The sequence below is a fragment of the Thermobia domestica genome, chromosome 3 (assembly GCF_964235325.1).
Source record: "Thermobia domestica chromosome 3, izTheDome1.hap1.1, whole genome shotgun sequence".
Lineage (NCBI taxonomy): Eukaryota > Metazoa > Arthropoda > Insecta > Zygentoma > Lepismatidae > Thermobia > Thermobia domestica.
This window is the reverse complement of record NC_137456.1, coordinates 125,015,028-125,037,617: the sequence shown is the minus strand read 5'-3', so window position 1 is coordinate 125,037,617 and position 22,590 is coordinate 125,015,028. Positions and strand designations below refer to the sequence as shown.

The 22,590-nt window shown below is 35.1% G+C and overlaps 1 protein-coding gene across 1 annotated transcript in view; it reads right to left on the bottom strand.

Moving 5' to 3' along the window:
- Positions 1 to 359: 359 nt before the first annotated feature.
- PolD1 (DNA polymerase delta 1, catalytic subunit) overlaps positions 360 to 22,590 on the bottom strand; it is a 75,599-nt gene continuing 53,368 nt past the window's right edge. Inside the window, exons 14-21 of the mRNA XM_081751628.1 lie at positions 21,184 to 21,445; positions 19,995 to 20,090; positions 18,830 to 18,967; positions 17,054 to 17,226; positions 14,500 to 14,749; positions 9,194 to 9,323; positions 5,572 to 5,842; positions 360 to 575 (exon numbers count right to left, since the gene is read on the bottom strand). Of these exons, the coding sequence (XP_081607754.1) occupies positions 479 to 575; positions 5,572 to 5,842; positions 9,194 to 9,323; positions 14,500 to 14,749; positions 17,054 to 17,226; positions 18,830 to 18,967; positions 19,995 to 20,090; positions 21,184 to 21,445 (1,417 nt within the window). The 3' untranslated portion in view covers positions 360 to 478. The remainder of the gene's footprint in view (positions 576 to 5,571; positions 5,843 to 9,193; positions 9,324 to 14,499; positions 14,750 to 17,053; positions 17,227 to 18,829; positions 18,968 to 19,994; positions 20,091 to 21,183; positions 21,446 to 22,590) is intronic.

Below are 22,590 nucleotides of genomic sequence, written 5' to 3'. Positions count from 1 at the left end.
GGAATCCATGGTCTTCCAGAATGTTGGCAGAAGGTCGTCGATACTGATGGGGACTATTTTTGATCTTCCAGGTACATCTTAGGTGACATATTATGTTCGAAGGTGGTAGGTGAAAAAGCAACGGAACTGTCTTGGTTACGTTATAGAAGAGGAACTGACGAATGTTCCTATAGAAAACTGAACTACTCGTATTATCGAATTTTTGAATTTTTATTGTTATTTAAATATTTCTGAATATTTATTACTATTTAAATATATATTACAAACTTGCTTCTTCGACAGAAGAAACCTCAAAACTCAATACTTATGAGTGAACGCTTATAAAATTTTGATTTCACTTAAGAAATTAAACAAATGGAAACTTATTATTTTTTATGTTACTTATTACAATACTGTGACAATTTATGTCTTCATACATTACACACAATATAAACGGGACACCACAATCAGTCTGCATTAAGGCACTTTTTTTCCTTTTCTACCACGTGGGTACACCAAATCTTTGCAACACTTTATCTTGACTACTCAAGTCCATCTGTACCTTCTTTCTCATATAGAATATCGGACAATCACGGCTGGAAAGAAAAATACAAATCATTCATTGATTATTGAGCATAAAATAATTACAAAAGCTGAAGATAAGTATTAAAACAACGTTACATAGCGAAAAATAGATCTGGTGAAAACTAGTTGAATGTAGTATAAAATAAATTGTAAAAAAATAAAAATAAAACTTTTGGATACAACGGCTTCGTCTACTTAGTAGCCGGAAAATACCGCCGGCTCCAATTCCCTTTTTTGTCACAGAACACGTTCCTTCACACAAAATTTCAGTAACGATAAGAACTTACACTTGTGTCAGTATATGTACGTACATAGCCAGCAAAAATGGATACACACTACGTGCCTGTAAGTTACTGCATTTACTTTGTACAGTCAACTGTGTTTGTTTAAACGGTGTAATTGAAATTCCAGGAAATTGCTACACAAGGTAATTCAGTCCGATATTGTAAATATTAGACATAAAAGTACTGAAATCCGATAAACAAGAGAAACTGTGCACTATAGATATATATATTAATGTCAATGTTTTTAAAAAATATTCTGTAATAAATAGTTAGTCCCAAATTCAGTAGTTTGCGATTTTTACACGTTCTTCCCCTCCAAAATGGCTCAAGTGATTGCTGTAAAAAGGAGTTAGCTCGTCTCACTAGGTCTCTAAGTATCTACTAGCTAGAGTTGGCTGCATTGCTCGAGATGAAATAAAAAATAAATTTTAATTTCTTTTAAGGTGTGAATAAAAGAGTAAAAATTAAGCTGATCCCTTATTGCAGAAAGGCTCTCAATTAAGTTAGCAGTTATCTGAATGGCTTAGTATTTGATCACATGTTAACGCAAAACCCCCAAAAGTATGCACAAAATTGCTCGTAGAAAAAATTGATTATGTTCAAATTATCCTTTGTGTTTTCTTGGAAGCTATACTCATATGCAAGAAATTTCATATAGAGGTATAGTTCTGATAACGCTGACACATATCTGACGTTACTTATAAATAACTGAGATAGTTTGCAATCATGTCTTTTACACAAATATATTAGACATGCAATATATATATGTTATTTTCCGGATAATAACTTACGAGAATGGACTACTTTGAACAGAGTTTTGTAAACCTATAGAGAATTATATTTTTAGAACATACAGAATATTTAGAATGATTTTCCTCCTCCTCTGTTCTCAGTTTCAATTCCCCAAAAGACTTCAGCACCTATAGCTATTTCCTTGAGTATGTGTGACGGGCGAAAGGAAGGTTTCTTATTGCGAGAATTTTTTGGAATAGGTAATTGAATATACCTAACAATCTAAAGGGGCAATTTTACAGATCTACTTGGATTTTACTTTCATCTTATTCTTTTCCCGCTAAGTGAGCCTGTGCTGTGTATGTGTACTTTGGTTCCTATATTGTGAAAAAAGAAGATTCCATCAACTTCATGAATTTAATTTCTTGTTATTTTTAACACAAATAATATTTCTTTAAATGAGTGTGAGACAACTCATAGAAAATCATCACGAGGTTATAACTTGTGAGATGAGGGATAAAAACCAATGAAGATGAATGACAATGAAATCAGTAATGAAACGAGGAACTGAGAGAACTTTGCGAAAACTGATGCACTGTATTCTTCGTTCACAAGAAAACTATTATTATTATTATTAAGTATTCTGCCTTTCGGTAGGTCCCGGGACTAATGAGCATTTTCTTTTTTCAGTTTTAGATTTGGGCCTGGAAATGTTTCTTCCACGTTTCTCGATCTTCAGTTCCTCTTTTAACTCCCAATATTTTCTTCTATGTTTTGTTTTCATTCAAGGGTCAAACCACAGTCGAATCAGAAAAGACTGACATTCATTTTTTTTTTAAGCTTTCTATTAATAACTCTTCTGGTCTGTACACATGAAGAAGACTTTGATAAATACGAAGACCTACAATAAATTGTTCAATCCTTCAGTGATAAATAATATTCTCTTTCGTGAAAATCGCATTTGTTACATTATACTCAAGTATAATGTATCATAGTTCGTAGAATTTTGGAACTCCCTATATATATATATACACTTCAATTTATCCTTAGCTTCGAAAATACAATGGAGAATTATTTCATTAATTATTATATTTAAGGTGTAGTTTTAATTGTAATATTCGGTCAAAATAATATCGTAGTTAAGTAATGTCTATAAAAATTGCATATAACCTGATATTTTAGCAATATTCTATATTTCGTCATTATTACCATGTTATATGGGTTCCAAAGTGTATATTCTGTAATTCCTCATAGGTTTTGTATTATTTTTAAGGAAATTTTAACTTAGGGAATCTTCACAAGGAAACTCAAAATTTTAATACTGTAATTTCTTCAAAAATTATCATTGAAAAATTCAGCCATGACGTCTTTTGGCACAACCCTTTGTTTAGGTCGTAATTATTTTTAATTGGAGCAGAGAAATCTCAGCTTCGTTTGAGGCTCATTCCAGATATCATCATTGGTTCGGTTTCTTTTCATGTGTCGAGATTTAAGGTGTTATCCTTTTGTTGCGTCATCAGAGAGCCAATTAGAGCTCTTCTCCTTGTCTTTCTTTGTCTTTCTACAAAAGCTGTGTTGAAGATCGGACAGGCATTTTAGTTCCTCGTCCATAAATTGTGGAAAATTTGGAAAATTACCACCAAAATTATTTAAGTTGATGGAAACCGTGTTCTAGTGACTGATTAAATTGGATGAAGTGGAAAAATTTGGCTTTGAAATACTCAATGGACAGTGTAGCAGAGTACTGAAGCAAAATTTCCGTGGGGAAGCTGATTGGTGGCAGCCATAAAGCCGTGGGATGTTAGGATATTTACTATAAAATGACATTTTTCTTGTGAGCACCAGGTCGATTCTATATTAGAATCGGTGCAGTTTACAAAACAAGTAAGTAATGATTATGATTATTACTGCTTAGGGAGACTGACAGATTCAACGAAATTGGTTTAGACTTTTATTCAACCTAAAATTTTGTTTGGAACAATGATGGTTGGTTTGTGTGAATGGTGCGTGTGCAAGATCATCATGCAGTTTTAAACTAAGGTTAAGTTTCCCCAGAGACTGCAATCACACTTTTCTGCCATGTGAGCCCGGATATTACTCGAATTAGTCGGTAAAAGTATTTCAAACAAAATGACTTGATTATCGCAATAGATGGGTTTGCGCTCCTTGTGAGTGCAAGTCCCATCCCAACTTTATGTATTAACTTTTCAGTAATGTAATTCTAAAAGAAAGAAAATTTTACTCGGAACTACAATTGATTTTAAGAACAAAAATACTGCTCATAAGGTATAAATTTTAAATTTTTAAACCTCTTTTGACTTGGTAATTAGAAATTCGAAGAAAACATATACGATTCCCAGTTATGTATTTTTTTTTTTTTTCAATAACCTGGTACAGATATACTTTGAACGTACATCTCGATAACTTCTGACAACAGATTTTCTTTCGAAAACTCGCGGAAGTTGTACTATCCTACGAATACGACTTAAACACTTAATATTTCCTTTAACTTATCTTTATTTTATTTTGTCGGAAATCAATAATTTTATGCTGTTTAGCTTGAGTAGTAAAGTATGACATCCTTCTACGTCTTTGTGTTTCAGATGTGATATGGGCTATGAATCCAATGTGAATGTTTTAAGAGTGATATATTTTCATGTTCTAGGTTAAGGTAATTTAGGTTAGAATAGTGTAGGTTAAGGTTACTGTATGTGCCAATATTGATTCTGTGTTCCTGTATGTTTTGCAAAGAAAAAGGTTAAGGAGAAAAGACACAGAAAATGACAATGTTTCCGTGCAAAGAGGGCAGGTGACCAAACGTGTATAAATCCTGTCGCCGGAGTCACTATTTGTTTTTCAGAGGCACAAAAGCAACAAAGTAAGAAACAGTAAATATGAGAAGTTCTAGCCCATTCACTGAACTGAGTAAGTGTATTGATGTCAACTTGAAGTCGAGATACCAAGAATTATAAGACTCTCAGGTGTCAACATATGTTATTATTCTTATCCGTAGTCTATTCATGAAAAATTTATTCAGTAAGAAATTTTGATAAAATGAAACATTACGTATATGTTGTCAGTGTTTTCCTAACTGAAAATTCGAATATTGAAGAAACATTGAAAGAAATGACCATTTTTTTTTTAATCTTCATATTGCTCAAGATAGAGCTGTAGCATCTGTGTAAACAAAACCAAAGGTTTTCTTTAATAAAATGTAGAAATTGTAATCTGAACGTTTTCTTTCGAGTATAATTGGGAATTTAAAGAATGCAGTAGTATCGGATAACATTTATAGTGAAATTTAAATATGTAGTCAAGGTACTAAATGCATGAGCAATATTAAAGGTATTTTAAACTTCCAGTGGAAGATGAGATTTCACAAGTTTCGAGTGAAAAGGTTCTTGATGTGACCGACATAAGAGACGACCGAATACTGTGATTATTTTTTTTTTAATCTTCAGTCTTTTTTTTTTTTTTTCAAAATTCTCAGTTTGGATGTTTTTTTTTTTTCTTTCCGTTGCGCTACAAGAAATTCTGTTTTGAATGTTGTTTTTTTTTTTCTAATAGGGTATTCAAAAACAAACATCGGGTTTTCCGTAGTCCTCATTTGTTGCATAACTTAGAGGTTGACATCCTGTGTCGGTAGTTTGTGGTTTGCAACCTTTTTCACGAGGGGTTGCAGATGATGGGCTGCAGGCCTGAATGCCGAGCTGTGAGTTGTGATTGAAGAGGCTCGGGAATTATTCTCTTTGGGCAAATTTGAGTTCCACTTTCCGGTGACAACTGGCTTTGGTGAATGGATTGGTGATTGTTGGTGGCATGCCTGCACCGGGCCCAGTAGGTTCGCGACCACCAGTCAGTGATACATTTACACAGTCCATGGACGAAGGAAAGTGAACATCATTAATAATTATTTTTATTATTATTATTATTACTTTTTATGAAAGTTACACATTTAAGGACAAAAAAATTCTGAAAACTTAAGTCCTACCTGGTACATAGAACTTCCTCGTGCAAACTCCCTTGACACCTTTGGCACTGTGTCCATAATCTAGCGAAACGATTTTCTAATTCACACAATCGATTCAACTCTTGTTGGTAGAGTTTCGCCTCGTTAGGCAAACAGTGCTTACAGACTGCTGTGTCACCGTCTCCTGGGAGAACAGATTTACAACCAATGCAAGTTTCCTTCCGTCGTGTGAATGCTGACAAAGCTCCTACTCGGGATGTTACTACAGCTTTGGTTCTCGTATGGTCACCTCCTGGAAGAACGCAACACAAGTGCTTAAAACAATCAACCGAGAAAATTATATACTAATTTGTAACTAGTATCAAAAGCGAAGATGCTTGGAACAGAAAAATATTAATGAACAAATAAACAAACAAAAACTGCAATAAAAGTACGGACCAAGCTAAATTAAGAAGCAGATTAAATCTACAATACCTTATTCAATTGTTGAATTTGTGGTAAACCCACTCACTCACTTAGCATCAGATTACCGTAAATGCTGGACATCTGAACTCCGTAGAAATATTTTTTGGGACTTCGATCTCTACAACTATTCTTCTTTGGAACTCTACTTGGTTGTGATTCATTTACAACATATCTTATATTGACCCTCTTTCCAACAAGATAACGCACAACCACATAGCGGTCTGGATGCTCATGCTTGACCCACGCACTACTAATCTCTTGGACTTTCTCCTACGCGCTCGTTGTGCCGTCATACATAACGTAGCGTGGTAAGTTTACCCATCTATCTATAGCTTAATCTATCTGTATGCCATATTTGGGGCTTCTACCTCCTCCTCCTCCTCTTGGTGTTACACTTTTAATGTCTAGCAGTGTATTATATGAGGGCTAGTTTTTTTTTTTTTTTTTTTTTTTTTTTAAACCGTTATGCCACCAAAAACCACGTGAGATGATAAAATGGGCATAAAACAATGGTTCATTGGAAGTCATTCATTTCCCACATCGATAAACAGATTCTGTCGTTCAATCATTGTGGAGTAAAATCAATCTACGCCTTTCACCAACCATGATTCAAATGTTCATCAAGGTTGTCTGCAACCAAAGATTTCCACTCCTGACAACTCATGGTGCACGTCGGTGAAGTATTCTTTAAACTCTCAGCAGCACTCGTGCACACATTCATCACTTGTAATAGATTCCTCCGTAACCTTTATTCATGCAAAGAAGAATTGCAGCTGTATCATGTCCTACCGTCGGGAGAAATCGAATTACATCACGTACTTTACATCTGGCGAATGTTTAGATTCCACTCGGTATGTTTGAGCAATCGCTGCTCCACAACACTACCGCACACTAGTACTGAATTTTGTTGTGGATTTGCATCGTTGAAAATTGGTCGCCGTCTGCAGCGACACATCTCTACCAACGATTCACAAACCTCCAAATTCCATCCCTGAAGATCTGGTTCCGTGAGACAAGGAAGTCCTCGATGAAAATTTGAGATATCATCGTTGTTCTGGAATTCCCTGACTTCCACGAACTGGCTCAGACGATGGTTGTATGTTGGTGTTAATTTACAAAAATATGGGAATTCCAAAAGTACTTTATGCACCAGATTACTCAGCTCATGTTTCATATCATGTGTGGATTAGCGGATTAATTGATCAATTAGAATTTAGCGCCTCTTCCAGCAGCGAGGATATATGAGGCGGGACCTACAGCTTAACACAGGATCTGAAACACAAGGATTCCCACCGAGAATAGAATCCGGATCTCCCGCCCCGAAGACACATAACTAACCATATTAGCCACGAGGGAACTCACGTGTAATTTAGCATTTTCTTGCAAGATTAGAAGATATTTTCTATTTACCAAATAGGACTGGCTTTTATAAAACTGGATACATTTCGTCCATCTTTGCACAGTATGCAACAGCAGTAATGGTTTCACCAGGAGGAAAAAACTTGTAATGGGAGATACCTTGTGCTGTCCACCACACTAATAACAAAATACTGTGTGACGTCCACTTTGATTCTAGGAGTGTTCAGGAGGTTTCACTAACATTCAAATAAATTCCACTTTGTTCACGATTAGATCAAAATCCACTGCTCGTCACAACCCGATCGAGACATGAAAAGTAACTATTTTTGTTCTAAATAGTATTTAGATACAATCATGTTCCCGTCTCCTCGGCTTTTGGCCACTAGGTCGACGTATTGTAAGAAGTTTTACTGGTTCTTTTATGCGTATATTCCATTGGCAACACATTGTCATTTTGTTTTGGTAGAGATTTGTACATGAGTATATTCTAAGAGATTGGTCCGTTCCCATATGAACAACTTGTACTGATACCTGTCAAACCGGGTTTCACATAACAAACAAAACTGTAGCACGCGGTATTGAGACTCTCGGCTCTTGTGCAACAGAGTTAAAGTGTGGCAGTGGGCAAAACATCGCTGAAAAAGACATTACTTTTGAGAAGGGTACGTCACGGCTTTTTCCAATGTAAAGTTTACAGTTTCCCATATAACAAAGTGCCGTAACAATGGCTTCTCGGTAGGACGGGCCACTGTTAGTGTTATAACTGAACATTACGCACTTCAGCACCTACCAAGGAAACTGCATCATAACAGGACATCTGGGAAACTTATGATACTTTTGCTAAAGAAGACCCAGAATATACCGGCCATAGCATGTTAGCATTACCACGACTACATATGGCCCAATCAGCAGTGAATCGTGCAATCTCTCACAAATTGAGGCTGCAAACTACGTATCTTCCAGGCCAACATGCATGCATTAACACCACATCGCGGAGCGGAAGAGTAAGGGCAGAAAATTGTACAAGCGCCACTTAGCTAATCACTGCTGGCAATTTGTTTCAACAATGGATGAAGCATGGATCTACTGTAAAAGACCGATGCAACTTTGTGCTTCAGCCCAAAGAATATTTCTCGAAAGGTTTTACAGTTGTTATTGACTTTTGCTACAGGAAAAAGCTGACAATTCGTCGAATCAATGTCAAAATCGATTCTGCTTATTACCGAGAACATATCCACTCCCAGTTTGCACAGATCAAACAGCAGCATTGTATGATAAAAACATCCATCGTATGGAACTGTTCCAAGACAAAGCTTCAAATCACATTATGAAAACATCGCTAGTCTTCCACCGACGCATGGCAGCTGGAACTAGTGTCCATGCTATTCTGTTCAAGGATATTCCTATTCCAAATGCTATTCCCATGGATTACTGTGCTTCTCAAATTGGGTACTTCTCAAACGGCTTCTGTTCTCAAATTGGGTTCACACAGTAAATAACTTCTGGAAAGAATGCAAGCAAGACTGGTACAATATATCCCTGGTACAGCTGCAGTGGAAACTAGTGGTGTGCAATGGTCCATACTCTGGTGGCCATTACGAGCATGATCGATGGTGCCAGGATGAAATATCTTAAGCAACAAGTTCAATTTTTTTTCTTAAACAGAAACAGATCAGTCTCTCTATATATATTTTTTCCAAACACAATTGCCCTGAACTGAGATCTTCACAAACATTTCAACTAAGTTGGGTTTATTTTTTCCTAAGATAATATAAATATCCTTTACATACAATAGCTAGAACTGACCACTAGTACTTACTTAGTAACAGAGATTCCGCTTTATCTCCCAGAAGAGGTTCAAAAATTCGGATTAAAGGTTTGGACAATTGATTTTCCAAGTAGTAACTTGAATCAATGGGAATGTTGTTTTCCAATACATATATGGGGTCCTGTAAAATTAAAATTATCCATTAATTTAAATAAGACTTACACGTTCTTTCAAATATTGATGGAAACTAACGAGAAGGCTTACATTAATCCCACAAATATACGCAAAAAGGTTTCAGACCGGAAAGAATGTCATTAGTCATTACCATTACCCATTAAATGTTCTTGTTCTTCTAATTCTAAAAATACAGGGTTGATTCAATATGAAATTGAAGAACCGAACGAGAAATGTTTTGTAAGCCACATGACAAACTGTCTGACAACATAAAACAGAAAGACTTGGCACAAACAAAATATTATTTAGAACTTCTATGAGAAATGAATTAATATATTTATTTGTTTATTTATAAATAATGCATAATACCTCCTTTTAAAAATTTCTGCTGGGTTTGAAATAGAGAGTTTATTGTCAGTAATAATATTGATTATCTTGTTCAGTAAATCCGTAAACAGTAGAGAAGAGTAAAGCGAGGGTAATAGTATACAACAGTTCCTCATCGTGTTCCGTACTCGAGGATAGTTCTTACTCTTGCACCACGTACAGAAATTGTGGTATGTCATGTACAAGTGGTAATAGAACAAATAAGAAACACAGATCATGTTGTACTCGCACTGGAATATGCAGTATGAGTACACCGTGATCTGCGTTTCTTATGTGTGCTATTACAACTTCTACATGAAATACCATCACGTTTGTACGTAATGCAACAGTAAGAACTATCCACGAGCACAAGACATGCAATATGCGTTCAAGTCTCTCTCCCCCCCCCCCACACACACATAGTGAAATATAAAGTACAAGGGCACTACAGAGGCGCACATAAAGTGCACCGCACTCGAGGATAGTTTTAACTCTTGCACCACGTACAGAAATGGTGGTATGTCATGTACAAGTTTCAGTCGATAAGTAAATGAAAGTCGCTTTGTTACCCCATTTTCAAGTTCCTAGATCCTCAATGAATAATCCGTAAAAGACTGAACTTTTTGAGTCCTCGGGAAATGATGAGGAACTGTTGTATACTATATCCAAAGCGAGTACTTTTCGGATTTATATTATATATATATATATATATATATATATATATATATATATATATATATATATATAGAGAGAGAGAGAGAGAGAGAGAGAGAGAGAGAGAGATCAAATTCAGAATTATAATTACCTATTGAACATAAGGAACATTTACTTAAATAAGCTTTACTCACCTTCGTGTTTTTTGTTATAGCTAAATAATTAGTAGTTTCTAAATATTTCGGAAAACAACTCCAAAAGAAATTGACACAGTACAACAAATCTGAGTTATTTCCATCACATGAATGAGTAATAAAAGGCTTGGTCTGCTGGTAAAAGATAACTCTGTTGTTTTCTGAAATACTTAGAAGCTACCAGAAGGAAATTATTTAGCTACCAGAAGGAAATTGAAGATTGGTAATGTCAATACAGAACTTTAAAAATTCTACAATTGCATATTTACCAACACCTTGTTTTCTTAAACATGTGAAAAAAACTGAACCATAGTTTCACAGCACTTTATTTTATATTATATTATTACTAGAGCAACCCACATTATGCTTTATTTTTTGTTTAATTATGCTTTATTTTTTTCCAAATTATGCTTTATTATTAATTTCAATCATTGTTTTACATTAATCGTGTATAATGTGTAATATTTACTATACATTAAATATTCTAAATATCTTGATCTATTTATTAATATTTTATGCAAGCGATTTCTTTCATATTTAATTAACTTTCTATTTAATGCACTACAGAGAGATATGGTTTACTGAGTCAGTTTTTTCTATCACTTGTGTGCGCCTTAGAGGTTCATATATACAGTAAGGGAAAGTAAAAGATGCCACCAAAAAGTACAGAAAGTGCTCAAGTTCAAGAGGTACACATAACAATATAGTGTGGAGTTCTTGTGTACTATTCATTGTTGGCGGAAAGTTTTCTTCTTTTCCTTTTTTCTTTACTCCACATCAAGGGATTACACCAAAAAATTTACAGAAATAAAAATAAGCTTTTCATTATTGCGTTGTTATGTTCTCAAAGATTTTGCATTGTAAATATTGGTTTTAAAAAATATTAATACAGCATGTTAAACTTGCAGTTAAACAGAATTTTCCCATAATTGTGCTATATATTTTAAATTATGCTTTATTTTTATAAAATTATGCTTTATTATGCTTTTAAAATTAGTTTCTTTTGGATCCTTAGACAACCACAACCATGTTCAAGGTACCAACCATATGTCTAAATTCCCATTATGCTTTTTATGCTTTTGGGTTGTCCTAATTATTACTATAGCCACGAGAGGTCTAACCGGATCGGAGCTGCAAACTCTCACCGGGACCACAGACACACAGAACATGCGTATTAGCCATTTGAATACGAATGCACACTTAATCCTAGAAACTACCCCGTGGTTTCTAGATAGATGGATTATAGGAATAAGGGTATAAACGTAACATGGTACGGTGTAGGATGTACTGGCTGCTAAGAGATCGTGGCATCGAGCATCAGTCACGTATCCACCTACAACCACCAGGAAACAAAGTTGTCATGTAAATAGGCCTCACTAGTCTGCACTGTTAACACGATGCATCTCAGCATGCACACCTCTATCACGGGAGGAGAATAAACCTCATGATTTTCAGACCAGCAGATGTTCTCCCATCGTGTAATTTGTATGTTCATTACAGACCTGAGTTAGAACCGGGTAGATAATTGGCTGCTTCTATCGAATATTCCACTACTGCAGCCATTTGGATGTTCGAAGCACTACCTCTTTGGCCCCACGATCTTACCTTTTTCAAGGACACATAATCTTGGTGTTTAACCATCTCTCGTAAATCCTCACTACTAATTGCCTACCTACCTAAGCCTATAGCTATGCAGTATCGAAATGTGCACAGGTATAATTTGCGCACGATTTTATTTCTTATTCAGTTGTTTGTAGATGCTGAGATGTTCTAGTGCTTATAGCAGAACGCTCCTACAATGAATGATCTGAGTTCAAGACTACTTTACCCTTCTGGCTTTATTTTAGAATTCATTGTTTATTATTATTATTATTTCATCAGAAAATTACAACAGTGCAAAACCTATCAGAGTCTACAAAAAGGAACTACTACAAAGGCTACGAATAGAGAAGATAACACAATGAGAGGGCATGAACGAGTGAAACGAAAAAAAAAAGAATGACCAAATATGCCAGTCCAAGCAAAGTCAAAATTATACGGAATTTGTACTAGGATTTGGAAACTAAGGAAGAACAGAAAAAATATATATATACAGTATCGTGAGACGTCAAAAAAGGCAACAAGAGATATATGAAGCAATCTAAGGAAAGAGATGGAAAAACATCACGCTCAACAGAACGAACATAAATAAGAGAAAATAACATTAGTCAACAAATTTTAACTTTTTTGCAGTAACATGGCAGAAAACACCTAATCTTATGGGAACTTACATTAGCAGGAAAGAAGCTAAGATGAGAGTGTAAAAAAATTGACTTTTAGAGACATCCTAAACCTAATTCTTTGTATTTCTGTAGCATGTCCAATGCTTTTTATATGTTTGTGGGATAGCCGAGCTAATGACAAGCATCATGAAGTGAAGGACTGAGAACCTAGAGTGAATTGCGTTTCTGGAGAATGCAACATTAAATATGCTCCTTTGGTAGATAATAATAAGACACTACTGCCACCACTTCATATAAAGTTAGGCCTTATGAAGAACTTTGTCAAAGCGATAGACACAACTGGTGACGGTTTCAAGCATTTGCTACGTAAGTTTCCTAACCTGAATGACACTAAGATTTCAGCGGGAGTGCTTGTTGGTCATCACCTGATTAGGAAACTCATGCTTGATGATAATTTTGACAGAAACTTAAACAGTGCTGAGCTAGCGGCCTGGAGAGCTTTTAAGTGTGTTGTGCGCAACTTTCTGGACAATAACAAAGCAGAGAATTACAGTGAAATTGTACAGGACATGCTACAGAAAGAAAAAGAATTATGTTGTAGGATGTCTTTAAAAATTCACTTTTTTTAACTATGCCAAGGATAATTTCAACTATGCCAATACTGGAAAATTTGTCATACTGTTTCGTCGTTACAAGTTTAGAATAGGAATTTCGAGGCTGCCGAAAAAGATAAGACGACTTGCTGAAATTGGACGAAGATTAATAAAAGTTAGACGCACTCTCAGAGGTACGTTTTTCTAAATATTAAATATGCGTCAATTTCTTTCTTTGAGTGATTATTACAAGTAGTATATGCGTCTTTGTTAGGAGTATATGTCACTGTCTGGTAAAAACATAAAAGATTTCAGTTTTACGTCCCATGGTTATGCCGGGTAGGCTACAGGAGATGGTGATTATGAGAAATGTATGCAATGGTGGAATGAAGAAAGTGGGAAGAAACGGGAGAATCCCAAGAAAACCCACGAACACGGTGTTTGTCCACCACAAAGCCCATTTGGCGCGAGATCAGATCGAACCAGGGACCCCACGCACCAGAGGTGAACGCTCTACCACTCAGCCACAGTGCCCCCCAAAATACATGATCTATTCAAGCAAAATGAAAACTATCAGTTTCATCAATTGGCAATAAACGACATACCAGTTTACGCCACAAAAATTTTCTCAAAAACTTAGCATGAGGATTTATTCTCAAACATGTCATTTTGTTCACCCAATGTTATTAGCAATTGAAAGATCTCATCTTTGAACAATATTACAGTATATACAAAAATTAAAGCTGAACAGTTAATAATAATTTTAGGCTATATCTAATTAACTATACTTTGTACTGTCATTTTGCTAGTGGCATAATGAGAAGCTTGATTAGTACGTACTCCAGTAGTAGTTTCATCTTAATAGGTGATACGGTTAAGGCACAGCATTAATTTTTAAGTTTACAAAAATAATAGTTCAGTTCGATGAGATCTGCCGATTGACGTGGTATGCCTTATCTTTGAAAAACAATCGTTAAATGCTAATACCATTGTAGATTTAATATCCTTGATTCACACACATAAAGACATGAAATTAGGAATATTAGAATTTTTGATACAGAGAAAACATACTGACTCACTTGTATACTTTTGAATGTACGAAATTCAATCTGCACGAACCTCTCTCAAGGTCTCTCTTAAATACTAATACTCACCTCAGCTTTCTGGTAAGCTGGAGTTCCTTTAGCTGCTGCAATGAGGACGTATGGAACTCGATCTCCTAGCTTAGGTGCTGTTCCTGGATCCCGTTTCTTCATTTTGTTCGCCAACTCCACATGAGCTTGCTTAGCTGCATAGTCCGACTTCGTCAGTTCCTTTGTGACTACCAATTGTGATATATCAATCCTATTGCATAACAGATCGGCTATCACCTGTTTCGCGTATGCTAAAGCTCCATCTGGATCTCTGGAAAATCATTACATACAAATTACAAGAGACGCTGCGATAAAAGTAATAGTGAAGGATCCTACTAATAGTACGTTTATTTCAGGACTAGTGAAGATTATTAGAACACGCAGAAAACATATTTCAAATATAAAATGCGGGAATAAAGCACGGAATATAGAAAAAGAAAAAAATATTACTTTTAAATATGCCATATAGGGTAAATTTTGTAAACTTAAGCTTACACTGACATTTAATCTCAGTTCATAATAATGCACGTGTCCAATTCACAGACTCAAAAGACCTTAACATTAAAGTATGCTATACCATTCAACACTGAAAACAGATGAAAGATGACCCACTGCTAACTAATGAATTGTTTTTGGTGAATTACCAGTGGCTGATCTGTAGGGGTTAGAGGATAAATACGCCGAAACACAGTCGATGTAACTTGCCATGTCGATATAACTCAACTGTTTGCCGAAATCCACAGGTAAGCATGAGATTCCTGGGCCTGAGCTCCTGACAAATTCTATACGTTAATGTTAGTTGCACGACATGCTCTCCTAATAGCCTATCGCGCTCAACTATCCAATCCTAAATATTCCTATATAGTGGGATGGATTTTCCTCAAATGTATCATCTGGAACAAATTCGCAAAAGTATGACAGTTCACGTTCCTAGCCTCAGTATCCCATCTTTCTGGATACAATTCTTATTACAGTCCATGACAGCCCAACAATCTATTAATACACTTCACTGCAACATACAGTACATTTCTTCTAGTTGGATCATCATGATTATATAGTTCACTTCCAACTTATCTCTCTGAGTAGTTTTCAAATACATTTACTTATTATTTCACATATAATACTTAGTGAATTAATGGTTCATGTCCACGGTTTTGCAAGCTCTCTGAACCTCCCTAGAGCAGAAGATAACCCCTACATTTTCCCCATTAATTTTTGTTATCATCATGTTACAAAGGATGAGTTAAAAATCACAGGACACCTGTCTTTCTCCAAAACCAAGATATCAGTCATTCCGAGTTTATCACTACACATTGAAATACGTCCTACTATGTTTGAGCCTTCTTCTGGTTCATGACGGCCATCCTGAAATTCGCCATAGAGAGCACGGTGGCTCAATGGTAGAGCACTTACCTCTGATGTGTGGGGTTCCGGTTCGACCCCTGAAAGACCTCATTTCATTGAAATCCGCCATATTGGAGCAAGAGCGAATTTTTGAAATGAAAAGGAGAGCGATGTGGAGTATCAAACAACACTAGAATGCTCCACAGAACCAATTTATGGGTTATTATTTGAAAATGAAATCTTTCAGTTTAACGTCCCACTTTATGCCGGTTAGGCTAAGGGAAACGGATGATTAAGGCAAGTGAATGATGACGAAAGAATTGATGAAGTAAGAACATGGAAGAAAACAGGAATACACTGAGAAAATGCACGGACACGATGCTGTCCACCACAAACTTACTAGGCCGGGAATCGAACCAGGACTCCACGCACCAAAGTTAAGCGCTCTACTACTGACCCACCGTTCCACCTGATGTTACTTGCGTTTTGAAAATGAACACACAACAAAATTTTGCCTTTTCCAGTAAATAACGATCACACTGATGAGAAACGAAAGGGCAGAAGTGATCTTAATGTCCGGAGAACGGAGCTACTGACTTTAACCACCACCATTCAGGCAGGCACCGTACAGACACAGCACGGTTTCATCCTTAATAGCCATATTTCGTGAATCGGTAATTGTCGTGGACGAAGTTTGTAGTGATAGGTTTAAAATTGATACTGATGAGGGCTCATTAACTATGGACTCTGTAGCATTCATAAGCATATGTCGTTTGTCAGCACAATCAGATGTCAGCTACATATTAATTATCCACATTCTTCATAATGACACCCATTTAAAATTGAACTGCAACAGACTGTACGGACGCCTTAAAAGAAGTTGTTTCAAATAAAGTTATAATGTGGTGTGTAGTATGGGACATCCATCTCATTGGAGCGGTATTCATCAATACCACTAAATGCTGAGCAGTATTTGAAAAATAAAGATGGGAGCATCGCCTGTCACTTCCTATGTAATGAGATCCCATCACACTATGGATGAGGGTTCGTGAATGACTTAATATACAAATTTCTGGTCATTGGGTCAGGCGTCGGAATCCAGTAGAATAGCCATCCAAATCTGATCTCAAATCCCCTTCACTTTTATCTTGTATGAAGGGTAGATCATATAACTGAACTCTCACTTAAAAGATGTAATATTATTATCGATAGTAATTAGTGGAAAACATACCTGTTAATTAACATTTTCTGTAGGCAGGTATTCATCATGTTCGCTACTAATGGACAATTATCTCGCCTCACAGTTTCCAGCCCTTTGCAATCCATTTTGTCATATGTGTCAGTTTTGGTGAAGTATAATCCTGCATACCTCTTCTTACTGATGAGTAGGTATGGGAAATACACCTACAAATGTAAATCTTATTTTAACTCTAGCATCTAATAAATTATAAAGAACCTTCAAAAAGATTAAGAAGAAGAAAAACAAGCTAAACTTCCAAGGATTCTTAAAAAGAAAAAAGCCTTTCATTCATTCCTACTGAAACATTTGAATTTCCATCTGAAATAGCCTGAGGTACTTAGTGACAAAGCACTTACATGTGAAGTAAGGGACGTGACTGGGTCTGCTGATGTCTAACAGTTCGTTTTACGGATATTTTTAGTAGTTTCCTTCCTATAAATGTTCAATTATATTCATTGATTTTCTCCATTATCTCAGAGCCCATGTGAGAATATAAAACTAATCACTCGATCCCTCATTCAAAGCTATCTTAATCAAGCCCAAGTTCATGAGCGCCCGAAAGATGGGGGGCAAGGCCATCCTGTCTCACGAAAATGTATACGTAATATGACAAACCACGTATATTAAAAACCAGAAATACCAGACTAATATAGCAACTATGGAGATGGTCGTCGCCCAGAAAATTTTCTTCGGGCGCCCCTGCCCAAGTCTAACAGTAAATATACACAAAGGGTCTCGAAATATTCCAGTTTCCTCTTACTTCGTCATTCACTTTCTATAATATCCTTCTGTAAGACATTAAATTTATTTTTCATTTTTAACGCAAATTAGCCTGGCACTCCATAATATCTTTAATCTGAATTTTCTGTTCTTATGTCGCGTTTTTAACTTTTTAACCTGCCCAGAATGGAGAAGAAAAAGTTATTGGAAACATTTTCTATGGAAAAATCGCATTATCTGTCTCATGGAATAAGATAGGGAAGATTTTAGCCAAAATTAAATAAGCTTTAGATCAAACTCTGGACTTATGTTTACGAGGTAAGCACTACACTCATTGTACCTTCCTTTCTCAAATATTTACTTAGTATCTACTCCAAAAACATACACATTTACTTTACTTGTAAACTTCACTTTCATCCGAGTTTAATGCCTGAGGATATGTAAAACAGGACCTACACTTCAACATAATATTCGAAGTCAGATGTATTCCTTACGGAGACTGAACCAGAACTACACGCATATAAAGCACATGCTTCCTTCAGTATCAAAGTTATCCAAAGAATTATTAAGATAAAAGTTAGAACACTGAATGTAATGTGTGTTTCTTTCTCTTTCTTTTTTTTCTTTTCTTTATTTTTTTTTTTTTAATTTTGCATTAGTATTTCAATAGTAATTTTGTTGCAAGGTTTCGCACTATTACAGAATAAATGTAAACAGTTACATGTTTAAGAGGAGACATAAACAGCATGCATACTTCGTAAGAAAGACTGGAAAAAACAGACCTAGAATCTAAAGTATCATTTCGATTCGTATTTGGTTTGGCTTACGTCTAAATTCCAGTGAAAACTTCGAACAGAACTTTTCAATTTACCCGATATTTTCACTTTGAAATCAAAATTAAAAGACGTTAGTCACTTAATATGTATATTTAGCGATTTATAAAATATTAACGATAAGTGTCAATATTAAAAAATGCTAAGAGAAATAACACAATTAAGTAAAGTATCTACTTATGCTAAGAAGCACAATAAAGAAAATACTATTAACCTTTTCAAATTCTAATTTTATAGGTTTGATGAACTTTGAGCTGACATATTCTGCTGCTTCCTTTCCTAACTCCATAGCTTCTTCCAGTGTCTTAATTCCAAATTTTATCATAACGGAGTCTGTGTCACCGTAGATAACCTGCACAAAGAAAGAGGTTTTCTGTACTTATACTCACTACACACACTGCAATAATGCTATATAAATGTCGATAATTTCTAACCGAATACCTTTTGAGTTAAAACATGTTAAAATACTGAATATATATATATATATATATATATATATATATATATTATATACTTTTTTTATGTTTTTAAAGTAAATTAGTAATCTGTATGTGCAACTAACTATAAAATTCCATGAGTAAACTAAGTGACTCGGCCTAGCTTCGAACGTGGGTTGAAAATGTTATAGAATGTAGAGAAATACGAGAAACAACTGACTTAATACGTTTAACCGCGAGTTATCCAATAGTAATCGATTTTCACTCTGAGTGTCTCGGTGTAATGGAAAGACTGAAGAAAAAAAATATAGCTGTCAGTCATATTTCAAGTTGTGCTTGAACAGTGACAGTTTCAGTATTATAAAGAGAGAGAGAAAATCTTACACTTCTAGAATACTTAATTCTTCCTCAGTAATATATTTTCTAATCTAATAGAGAGAGAGAGAGAGAGAGAGAAATGAAATTTTGAGTTTTAAGTCCCACGGTTATGCCGGTTAGGCTAAAGAAGAAGGTGATTATGAGAAATGAATGAAATGGTGGAATGAAGAAAGTGGGAGGAAACGAGAGAACCCCGAGGAAACCCACGCACACGGTGTTTGTCCACTACAAAGTTTACTTGGCGGGAGCAGGGTTTGAACCCGGGACCCCATACACCAGAGGTGAACGCTCTACCACTGAGCCAGAGAGAGAGAGAGAGAGAGAGAGAGAGAGAGAAAGTAAATGACAGCAAAGTTTAAAAACGACAAGAAACGTTTCTTGTAAGTTATTATGAAGATATTAAATCTATGGTCCAGCCTTAGGTCTAACTTTGCTACTTTACTGTAAACGGGACAATGTGCGTATGTAAATTGAAGATCTAGCTAATGTCAACTAAAATTTATACCGTTATTTGATTGTATTAAGTCACAATATTAAGAAAAATTCAAGTTATAAGTTACTTACGACTGCATCATGTGGATAACCATTTGCGACACAATATCTTTGTTCTACTTCTTGTTTCGTTTGTTCAATCATAGTTCTTCCATAGGCTGTAACGCTCTGAAAGGAAGATAAATGAATTTGGTCACTGTTAAAAGAAGGATTGAGTCATTTACACATAATGAAAAATATCGCCTTTTAACAATAACCAATTCAAATGTATGCTGATGGATTAACTTATATGATAAAAATATACTGAATTTAGAATCTGTCCCAAGTATCTAGAATGTAGAGGAAGGAAAACAGTATGTCTTGCTCCTTCGTACTTGCACAAACAGGATTTCGTGCAGTTTCATTTCACTACTGTACTAGCTAAATTATGATAAATACTTATGAAAATCAATTTTGAATATGTGTTCTCTGAAAAACATTATCAATAATTGTGGCATAAGTGATCAGATACGTAATTATTATGAATTTTTCGCTAATTAACAGTATTCCAATCATGTTTCATGTATGTTCTTTTGTTTAGATCTGTAAATCGTGCTGAACGTTTTATCACTGAACCGTTTTGTATAATTCTGAATTTAAGTATTATGATGTTATACTTCTTCTCTGCCCTTTACGCTTCTAGTAACTAGCACGTGTGTCTTTGGTGCACGTGGTCCCAGAGTTCGATTCTCGACAGAAGAGCATTTAAAAACATTTGAACACATTACGGTGGTTCGGATTCCACCTTAAACTGTAGATCCACGTCTCATATAGGTCCTCGGTGCTGAAAAAGGACAATAAACATAAGCAAACATTTTTTTCTTTCATATTGCAATGGATCGACTTATTTAATAACGAGAAGAAAGAGATAAAATTTTCTTTCCATATGAAATAAATTATAATTTCGTTTTTATAGTCTGTTATAGGATAAATTATATACAAAACGCATTCAAGTAACGTGGTTACACAGTAGCTTTAGCAGAAAAATCTGCAAAATAAAGTAAAAACAGCTTGTCTTCTTTATCTTTACCAAAAATCTATAACCTTTATTCAATTACTCTGATTAATTCTTTGAAAATGGAGAAAACGTATACACAATTTTTTCTGTAAATTAAATACAACATGATTTTCTTTGAAGTCACATCAACCTGATAATTAAATCTGTCCTCCATTCCGAAAGAACAAAAATTAAATAAATGTGAAAATACTTTGTTTTCCTTACCCCTGATATTTCAAGACAAGGTAGTTTTCCTACTTGGGCTCCCGTAAATCCATACACGGAGTTGGCACTTATCTTTAAAGCTAATTGTCGACCATCCAACACTTTCCGTCGTAATGGATCGGTTTCATTCTTGAGATCAGCTTTGGCTTTCTTTCGAGCTGCAAGTAGATTCTCCAAAATTTCAGGCAAGAGTCCCTTCCTAACTGATGGTTTTATAAAGAAGTTTCCAGCCGGAGTTCTAGTATATTGATCCGGAGTCAACCTATAACGAATTAATTACAAAATAAAACATGTTGAATACGTCTCACATCTTAAGTTTTAGACTCACGGTATTATATTTCAGGTTAAATGAAATAGATGCTAAACACAAATGAATGATGAAAGAACTGATGAAATGATTAAGTAGATGGAAATTGGTGTACCTGCACAAAAACCCATACATGGCGTTTATTCACCACTATATATTTATAAAGAGAATTCAACAATTTAACAATATAATTTAACATATTTTACGAAATATGTTATATACCTCCGATCATATTTTCGTAATTAGTATCGATCTTGACGAAAGACAAAATAATAATAAAGCAAATCAGGTGATAGTAAGTTATTTAATGAACTTTACCTAAAGTACCTGACATACTGTAATGAATGAAAACTATAAATTGCTTACCTAGATGCGCTTAGTTTATGACTATATTTCGGTTACTTTGCTGAAACATCTACACATGAACTGACTAACGGATAGTGGCAACAAGGTAACTGAAATATAGCTCCAAAAATTAAAAGGAGTGCATCTCGGGAAGCAATTTATAATTTTCATATCAGTATTTGACACTTCATTTTGTCTTTATTGATTTCGATGTCATTTGTCAATGATAAATGTGTTTTCCACACGTCAATTTCTAAATATGAAGTTCTGGAAGAAGAAATAGTTTCATGGTTCAGGGTATCAAATTTTGCAAAACATTAACATTATATTTATGATGAAATACTTATTTTGGGGCAGTGTAATAATTTGTGGACTATACTATACCTACACTATTATTTCGTTTTGCGTAGTTTTCCAGTTATGAACATTAAACAATTAACAACTTATAAAGAAGAAAATTAATGAAAGGAACTGCACTATAAAATGAAAAGTATATTGAATACAGAAGTTCTTTAGTGACGAAGTATTGACTATAGTATTGCTGTACAGGATTTAGTGTGTCAAAGTCGAAGGAAACAGAAACAAAGTGTGATCAAATTTCTATATTACTTTTGATTGTATTTGTTTCTCTCTCTCTCTTTAAGAAGCAGCTGCAAGAAGTTGTGAGAGTTGGGAAGGAGAAACCTTGCGATGAGTGAAAATGCAACGCTACACCATTGAAGAATGTGTCTTCCTAGTGAAATAGTATTACAAAT